Source organism: Mandrillus leucophaeus, unplaced genomic scaffold, assembly GCF_000951045.1.
Source record: "Mandrillus leucophaeus isolate KB7577 unplaced genomic scaffold, Mleu.le_1.0 Scaffold2150, whole genome shotgun sequence".
NCBI lineage: Eukaryota > Metazoa > Chordata > Mammalia > Primates > Cercopithecidae > Mandrillus > Mandrillus leucophaeus.
Window position 1 is genome coordinate 18,706 of NW_012102200.1, and position 10,206 is coordinate 28,911.

General features: G+C 40.8%; 1 gene segment (V, D, J or C); it reads right to left on the reverse strand.

Moving 5' to 3' along the window:
* Positions 1 to 8,810: 8,810 nt before the first annotated feature.
* Positions 8,811 to 9,525, reverse strand: LOC105540137. The segment is given in 2 exon segments: positions 8,811 to 9,157; positions 9,290 to 9,525. Coding segments are annotated over 2 exon segments (402 nt in total).
* Between the last annotated feature and the right edge of the window lie 681 nt (positions 9,526 to 10,206).

The window sequence follows — 10,206 nt, forward strand, 5'->3', positions numbered from 1 at the left end:
GCTTCTTGGTTGCTGATGGCCAGAGTGACATCTGTTCAGGCCTGCTGCCCCTGACCCAGACAGGGATCATGTCCAGCGGGGCAGCAGGACCAACAGGAGCTCAGAGCCAGGCCTAGGTTCTGCTGGTGCCAGACTAGGTTGTTCTTCATACTCTGGCCAGCTCTGTAGGTTACAGTGACCCTCTCACCTGAGACACAAGGAGGGGGACAAAGATGGCATCCACCTAACATGGTCACTATCATCCAAGTGGGGGAACAAACCTGCAGATCCCCAAATATTAATACCAAGCTTGTAGTTCATCCAACTTGGTGCAATTCTGATCAGAAGGAAAAACAGGCTAACAACTTCATCATCAAGGAAAGTTCATGTTTAATACAAACTATCTGGGGATGAAGCCTGAGTTCCCCTTCCGCACCAGGCAGTCAGAACAGCAAGAACAAGAGGAGAAAAGATGGGTCCCAAAGTCCACAAGGTGCCTCCTGAGGCTGATCCTGCTCAGAGAAGGTGGTGACAGTGGATGAGTCTACTGGGACTGCCACACCAACATACCCTGAGCTGGATGGCTTGAGTCATAGATATTTATTACTAATTTATTAAACATTTATTGCAAATGTATTAGAACCCTGGAAGGTTCAAGATCAAGGTCCAGAAGGATTTTCTTTCTGGCAAGAACCCTGTTTCTTGTTTTCAGATGTCATCTCTGGATACATACTCACATGGGTTCAGCAGTGTGCCCGGGCATGTGTAAGTAGGAGAAGCAAGTACATGCTTTCCTCAGTACATGCTTGGAGGCTGGTGAGGGCTCAAGAAACAGCTCGATGATGTTTATTTTTACTAGGAGACAAATCTTATTAAATCAGAGTCCCAAGGTTTTCACTTCATTTCACCCTAATTACCCCTTCATAACCTCTATGTCTAAATACAGTAATATTGGAGGTTGGAGATTCAAAACATGAATTTGTGAAACACAATTCAGTTCATAGCAGGTGCGCTTTGAGGACATGCCCAAGGCAGTAGGAAGGACAAGGCGAGGCTTCCAGTTTCAGAGCGCAGAGGTGGTTTCTCCACCACTCAGCACACTGGCAGCTCCTCCCAGGTGATTCAGGTCACACATGAGACCCCAATCCCACCTTGGGGGCTGCCTGCTGATACTGGAACAATATCACCCTTAATTTTCACTATTTCTAAGATCAGGTTTCTATCTTATGTTTATTATGAGGTTTGTCCAACGGCAAGGTTTGTGACATACCACCCAATGGCAGGTTTGGGACATAACATCCAACAGAATTTTAGATGCTGCTTTCTAATGAGACTTGATGGAGTTTTTTCATGGGTTTTCATGCAGTTGATCTTACTACATCCACCATTAGGCTGCATTCCGTAGGGAACACAAAATGATTCCTCTCCTCAATAAACCAGTCACCTAGTTGAAGATAAAGGGTGTTCAGAAAACATGGTCACAAAACAATTAGGGGTTAGATTCTGTGATCCATGTGAGATGCCAATTATGTGATTCTGGAAAGGAGAAGGTGAGGTTGTCAGGGGCCCTGTAGCACACAATGCCCAAGGCTAGGGTGGGGAGTAGAGGGCCCTTGATCTGGATCTGTCTACCCAGCTTCATTCCTCCCATTCTTGAAACTGGCTGCACCAGCCAGGAAGCATCTGAGACTACCTGATTCTCTGGAATAACAGCTGCTGAGGTTTGTACTCTGAGCCATAACATTGTAAGTGTGTAAGTGTAACCATTTAGATCAGCACTAATGAAAATAAGTTTTTAAGATGGTGAAAATGTCTATACTTATGCTTTGCAAGGGTAGCCATTATATGTTATATGTGGCTACGGAGCACTTGAAATGTAGTGAAAACAACTAAGGAGCTACCTTGTTAATTTTAATTAATTCCAATGTAAATGTTTGTGGTTGGGCACTGCTAGTGTTTGCATGGGAGACAGGGAAGTTTCAGACAATAATAAACAGCAATATCATCAGGACAACCAATCTGCTAAATGTTAAGCAAAGATGATCCCAGGACCATTGCACCAAGCTGGGTTGGACAAGGTGGAAAGAGCATGTAGGTGGATCTTTGGAACCTTCCCAGGATTCTGCTTCTTCCAGGTAGATGATGTAAACTCTCTGTCTTGAAGACACTGAAATTGAAGCTAGCGACTGTGGACCAGACTGTTTCTCCTGGAATTTGCGGTGGAAACAGAACACAAATCTTCCCTAGTATTAATGATGTCCCTCTTTGTAGGCTTCCCAGCAGAGTAGTTCTGTCTGATAAAGTGGGAGGTGAATGCTGTGCTCCCTAATCAATAGTCTTTCTCAGTCCCATGCGACATATGAACCCTCTCACATGCAGCCCCTGCAGTTGAAGCCAGAGCACCATGACCCAGAGGGCCAGAACCCCATGTCCAGTGTCCAGTGTTGCCTCTGCCTTCAGTGATCCCACCCTCCAGAACCCAGCGATGAAGACTCGAGTGGCAAAGAAGACCAAGATTTTAAGTGGAGATATTTTGATATTAAAGTAGAGAAGGGAGCCTGCCAACTAGCAATAAGAGTGCAGACCTTTGCTTACAGCTTTTGAGCAAGGGAATATTCTATGTCCTGGGTGCAATCCAGGTCAAAGTGTTTGATAAAAGATATTACAATAAATTGTATTCTTAAGAAAATAAAAACACATAAGGAACCTGATTATGATAGCAGTGTTTGGGTTTTATAGTACTAAAGTGGTAAACATAAACTTTTCAATGTGCAGTGGTTGATCGAGAATCTCCTAGCCCCTCCCCTTCCTATGATGATTCCATGGTCTTTGCAGGTCATGGTCACTTGGCTGCCTGCTTCTCAATCAGATGCATCCTCAGTACAACCCCAAGAGCCTCCTCGATCAACATAGATGAGCAGCTTCAACCTCCAGATACCACATACCATTGCCTGATTTGTATGTAATTTATCAACACCAAAAGTATTCTATTTGGTTTCATTATATAGTTATTGTTCTCTGCATGGCTTATTCCCCCTACTGAATATCAGTACTTGGGATCAAAAATTGTCTTACTTACTTACATGCACTAAACCTTAAATGATAGTATTTATTGGTTCTGAAAACTCTGACATTAAGTTAAAATCCCTTAAAAGCAACTACATGCTTCTTTTTTTAATTAGAAGAAGTACGGTGCGATCACCTCCACTAAGGAAACTAAACTTCTTTTACAATTGAAAATGATTAATTGGACATGGGAAAACATATTGACAAAAGTGACAAGCATTATTATGATGTTAAATAAACACAGTTTGCATGTAAAATGTACAGTTATGATTAATTGTATTCAACACAGGAAGAAGAAAGGCCCTCATAGTTTGTGTGGCTTGCAGGAGTGGGTGAGTGGTTTAGTCTTGAGAAGTAAGGGGGAGCTGTTGAGTGATCTCAGGCAGGCATCCAATACCAGGACCTAATATGATTAATTACAATGTTCTTTTCTTTAAGATTTGATATTTTAAGCTGGTCCTGCTGGGGAAGTTGTGAGCACATTCACGGAATACGTGGAATAAAAATTTAAAACAGTATGTTTCAAAATACTCTTAAACAGCTCAGAAACACCCAAAGAAAAGTATCTTATAAAATATCATACCTTCCTCACCCCTTCTTGATATTTGGGTTTAACCAATCATGGATCACAGTTGGATTTTTCTCCACATTGTGGGCTACAGTGTTGAAGAAACTCCTCTTTCTAGTAGGACAGAAATGGAGTCAATCTTGCCGTTTCTGGCCAATCTTGTCCTGGCCAATCTTGCTTTATCTCGGAATGTTACATTTCCAGAACCTTCTACAGTTATTCCTAAAAACTACAAGGAAGAAATGGAAGAGAACTGGGATCATTCAAGACAAAATGGAACCTGTTCTGCAAATACTGTAGTGAAATCATAACTCAGTAATCGTTTTGTGACTGACTTATTTCACTTACATAATGTCCTCTAGTTTCATCCACGTTCTAGCATGTGTCAGAATTTCCCTTTTTAAAGCTAATTTTCCTTTTTTAAAGCTACAATATGCTACTGTATGTATATATCACATTTGGATTACAAGTTCCCTCCTTTGTGAACGTTTGAGTTGCTTCTACTTTTTGGCCATTGTGAATAATTCGGTTCTGAATGTGAGTATACAAGTATCTCCTCAAGTTAATGTCTTCAGTTACTTGGGTATATGTCCAAAAGTGGAATTGCTGAATTATAGAGTATTTCTATTTTTAATTCTTTAAGGAATTGCCATCTGGTTTCCCACAGCAGGTGGGCTATTTACATCACCTCGACAGTGTCCACAGGAGTTCCAGTTCCCTAAGTTCTCACCAAGACTGGTCATTCTCTGTTGGAAAAAAAATTATAATAGGTGTGAGGTGGGTTTTGTTTTTATTTTTGTAAGGATTAATAACATTGAGCATCTTCTCCTATTCTAGCTATCTAATTATCTCTAAAGAATCTTCTTTAAAGAAATGTCTATTAATGTACTTTCCTCATTTTTAAACAGGTATTTTATTTTAATGTTGACCTATAAGACTTATTTTTGTATAGTAGATATTATCAACCCCTTATCAGATATGATTTACAAATATTTTCTTCTATTCTACATGTTGCATTTTCACTGTGTTGATTATGTCTTTTGATGCACATTTTAAATTTTTATGTAGTCTAATTTATCTTCTCTTCTACTTTTGCCTGTATTTTGGTATTAAAGCTGTTAGTATGTAAATGTCTATAAATATTGACTTACTATGCTGAGAAGGTCACACTCCACCATCTTTCTGATGGTGGAGCTAAGAGTTTTACACTCTCCCATTTTGTACCAGGGGACAGTGCAGCTACGTGAGAACCCAGTGGCTTTCCCGAGCTTATTTGTCTTGCATTTTTGGTGACATGGATTGTTGTTCACATTGGCTTCCTCTGGTGGGTCCACCTGGAAAGCATTATATTTAGCAAGAAAAAGGAGGCTGTAAATGGTGTCACTGTAGACTGTGTATATTCCCTGTTGCTAATGTCAAATCTGTGAAGCATAAAGGGATTTAGTAGAGGATATTAAATTCCTTACAAATTGTTGAAAAGCCTTATGGCACAGGCTCCAGGAAAAGCCTCTAGAACAATTCCAAGAATGGCACTGCTGGCGCAGGCTGGGGAGGAGCTCCTGCTGCCTGAGACTCCACATTCAAGGTGTCTCTCGCAGAAAAGAGAGCAGCTCTTCTCACTACTGCCCCTAGAAGGACAGCAGCTCTGCTATCAACTACTAGAGACCTGACCCCTCTCTCTGACTGCCCATTAGCTGTGTCACTGCAGAGTGGTTTTGGATAGAGATGAGGGAGGGGAAGTGCCTGATCTCACCCAAATGTGTTCATTTTCCTGGTCTGGGTCACAGCCAGGCAGCACAGTCCTGTGGGCACAATACCTTCACTTGCCAGGTTTCTATAACATTAGAGTATCTTTCTGGACTGTGGACAACATGGAGGTGGGGAGGGTCAAGGAATAAAAAAAGGAGTACTTGCAGTTTCCTGAGCTGCCACTCCGGTTTCCCCAAATGTTTTCTATCCATTTAATTCGTGATAATAAACATCTTCCTGCCTAACCAGCCATAATCACTTTTCTTAGATCCAAATGATTCAGTGATAAAACTAAAGAGGAAAAAACCAAATAAGCTTTTCAACATTTAAACTTACCAGGAAGCTGTCCCTGGTGTTTACAGCTCCATATCCCACTATGTGTTTCATCTTCCCTTTGCCTCACTGGGGATCCAAGTGCAGGGAATGCTTCACAGTCATGTGATCCCTAGAACTTCATCTTGATGACTGTTGAAATCTTCTCTGAGTTTTACCAGTGGAAATGGCAATAAATAGAAACATTCCAGAAGGTCCCCTAGGGTCCATATTTTCTGTACTTCCTCTCTAATATATGTAAAATCAATTCTATTTTTTCTTGCTTTATATTGGCTACATCTGTGTTCCCAGTACACACCCTAACGCTCTGTGTTGACCACTTGTCCACTATTGTATTAAGTCTAAATGGTCTTATGCTTATCATATTATTTCTTCCAATTTAATGAAATAATTGTCATGTCAAATCTTTGGACTAAGAGCCATCTATCAGAAAACCACAGCCCTGAGAAAATAGAAATAGAGTATTTCAAGCTGTTCAGTTTGCATAACAATGATGAGTCTACAGCTCATTTACAAGATATAAATATTCTGTTTATGGGAGTAATAGCACCATTCATGGTTAGTGTTGCAGACCCTCTGCCACATCTGACAGCATAGCAATTCAATGGTACAAGGGTTTATGTGCCAGATTTGCTTGACTAACAGTGGGTTTTTCTTTGTCTATAGGGAAAGCTGCACCTGTTCACATGACAAGATCATGAGCTACATTTTCACTTTTTTTGAAGTCAATAGGCTGCTTGATCCAAAGCCATATTATGGAAGAACTTCTTGACTCTGATGAAAGCACTTGGAAAATCCTCAAATAATATTTTATGCAGAAACATAACCGAAGAGAAAGGAAAATTCTTATATAGGATAATAAGCACTGCCCTTCTTTTGTGACATCAGGTCCACTAGAATCACCTGACATTAACTGTTAGTCTGAGCCCTGATGTGTGGTATAATGTTAGGGGTTCAGGAGGGGTCAGTTTTCTTGGCAAATTAGGTGTTCAGAAGACCCAATATCCCTGTACATCTCAATTAGTTGAAACTCATATTATTGAGTCCCCACAGGGACCTCCATAACATTGGTTCATGAGGCTACCTGGGAAAGTGGGCAAAGGTGATTGACTGAAGTCCATGTGTTCAATCATCCTCATTATTAAGAACCCCCTGCTCATTAATGGCATTTGGATTAATATTCACTTGGAAAGCATGTTTGTTTCTTGATTATGGATCATTTTTGAAACATCTAGTCATAGGTCTTCCAGAGTGACTTTGTCTGCATTCATCCTGTTGCGTTTCTTCTAAGGCCTGATGGAGACTTTCAGTGAGTACAAATTTTTAAGAAAAAGTTTACTCTATTTAATTATAGAGGTGTTTTATCATTCCGTGGATAAATAATTATGTTTTCAACCTTTACAATCCTGAAAATATTTGCAAATGTAAATTTGCATTAATAATAAAATAAAGCTGGATGTGTTTTCAACATGTGGCTTTAAATATAATTTTTAAATGGCCTCAAAGGGGGAAAATCATTATAACTTTTGTAAATGCCCGTTTTTATCTCTCTTGTGTCCTACAGAGTTGCCCAATAAGAGATCCTGGAAGTCAGAAGAGATTTGGAAGTCAGAAAAGGATGACTCAATATTCTCCATTGGTACCTAAGACAGGCACATAGACAGACGTGAGGACTGGAGAAACACCTGGAAATAAGCTGTAGGAAGCTGAGACAGTAGTGAAGATCACATGGTTAGATAGCCCATACTTCAGGGGCAGATGCATTCTGTTTGCTGAGGGAGCACCAGAGATTCCTGCTTCTAATATCAGCTTTCCTGACTGCTGTATCCTTGGTTTTGAAAGGTGTAGTGTGAAAGTTAATCACAGGAATTGGGTCATTCTTGTGATATCCAACAGAGCCAAGAAACCAGGAGGGAAAGGCACTCAGGGTGCAAAATATTGTGTCTAGAGTGCAATCGAAATAGGCCTTATTACCCCATGGAACTAAGGTTTATGGTTTTTTGAATAAACAGAAATTGACTCCCCCCCCAGTTTTAAAACTCAAGATAGTTACGTTTATCTTACCTTAGTTTTTTTTTTTGTTGTTGTTTGTTTGTTTGTTTGTTTGTTTTCAGGAAACCAACCATCAGGCCTCCCAGATGCTATCAAGGAGCTGAAACTTACATATCACTGAATTGGGACAATGAGACATCAGACCCTTTGCCCATTATGATTGCCTAACTGATCTCCTGCTTCCTGTTGACAAAATTATCTTTCTTACTCCTCCATAATTCCTATTTTCCCACATTTCTTCCTTGCTATATAAACCCCTAATTTCAGTTGTTCAGGGAGATACGTTTGTGAATGGTGTCCCATCTCCACAGCTGCAGTACCTGATTAAAGCCTATTGCTTGGCAATACTGGTGTTAGTGATTGGCTTTCTGTGTGGTGAGCTGCAGGATCTACACCGAATCCCTGGCATTTCAGTAACGAAGTTCTCTGCGAGCTTCACTGTTTTGGTTTATTGTAACCTGAAATCAAATTTAACCACAACTTCTGAGATAACTTGATATAATTCTAAGGTTGACTTTGTCCACCACTGCTTACCAGCCTGAGCTTACCAGCTCCTAAGCCTTACTAGTGCCAATGAACTTTCTCTAAGAGCCACAGCTAACATTTTCCCTTTTTCATAAAACTCTAAGCTTCTCTTTTTTCTTCCAACATATTGAAGACCACTGAGTTTTCCTGTATGCCCCATTTGGCAAATATTTATTTGCAAATGAACCATTAAATTTAGAGATTCATCTCTACATTTTATTTAGAATTCAGTAGGTTAGAGTTTAATTCTCCATATTAAGAGAATTCCTACTTCAAATATCTATAGTGGCCTCTTCTCTGTTATATGAATTCCAACTGAAGCCCTAAACTAGACTCCTCAGGTGTCATGATCTCTGTATTTATTAAATCAGGAGAAGCATTGCTATGTTTGTGTAGTTGGGGCTGAGAAAGAGAAAAGAATTCAGGTGCAGAGGTGACTTCATGTCCCTCTCTACCAACACCATCAGAGTGTGGCTGCATCTGAGGAACACTTTCAGCCCATGGAGGCATCAGGAGGAGCAGCTGGGGCAGCCCAGCCTCACATATCTGCTTCCTTGGGGGTTTTTGTTCGGGTGTGTAACACTGTGGGAGGGGCGCTGCTAAACTGTTGACAGTAATAAGTTGCAAAATCTTCAGGCTGCAGGCTGCTGATGGTGAGAGTGAATTCTGTGCCAGATCCACTGCCGCTGAACCTTGATGGGACCCCACTTTGCAAAGTGGATGCCTTATAGATCAGGAGCTTAGGGGCTTTCCCTGGTTTCTGCTGATACCAGGTTAACCAGCTGCTAATACTCTGACTTGCCTGGCAAGTGATGGTGACTTTGTCTCCTACAGATGCAGACAGGGAGGAAGGAGACTGGGTCATCTGGATGTCACATCTGGCACCTGAGATTGGAAATAGAAACACAAATATTCATACTATTGACCATATTATAGGAAGACTTCCCTAAATAGCCAGGCAGTACTGACAACACTGGGTTTTCAGTACTGAAAACTGCTAGGGTTCTCCTTCCTTACCTGGGAGCCAGAGCAGAAGGAGCCCCAGGAGCTGAATGGGGACCCTCATGTCCATGTTGTGTCCTGACTGGGTCTGACTCCTGCACGAAGTGTGTCCAGCCTATTAATAAATCTTCAGGGCAGGAGGATGTGTTCTGAGAACATGCAAATGAGCTGGGGAGGGGTCAGGCTGGGCACAGCTGCAGGGCTGGCTCATGTCAGTAACTCAGCAGCATCTCAGTGTCCCCAGGTGTCCCAGGTAAGACCAGGGTAGCCCAAATTTGTCTGCAGAGAATGTGTTTCTACTGGGGACTATTTTGTTATGAGAAACAGTTTTAGGGTTTTTTTGGACAATTTTAAATATTCCTCAGGAGCCAATAGAGCAATGTATTTCATTGGTGTATGGGGATTATTTAGGAGAATATTCTTGTTTGTAGGAAACACATAGTAAAATGTTAGATAGTAGGATTCTCAGTCCTTCAAAAGACTCTCATAAGAGTCCAGTTAGGGAAGGGGGTAATTGTGCTATACTTGAAACATTTCTGTGAGTTTAGCATTGTTCCTTCCTAAAAAAAATTAAAAATAAAATGTATCGACATGATGCCATATATATTTGTAAGTATTAGGTAATGGTGTTATGCCTTTGTTCTTACTAGCATTAGATCAAGCAATTTACTACAGATACACAAAGATGATACCATGTTTTCTCAATGCATGCAGCAGTCACAGATCCACCATTATTAAGAGTGACAGGTCTCTATAGTACCCAGAGACTAAATGAGGTGCACCTTATTCTTGTTTTGGGCACCTTCATAGTCTACCTTCTTTACTGTCATTGAGTATTATTTCCCAAAGTTCATCCGTCTTATGGTGGCCACTGCAGGGAGCATGTCCCTGCCATGCACCATCAATGACACTTTCTTCTTATACTTTTTATC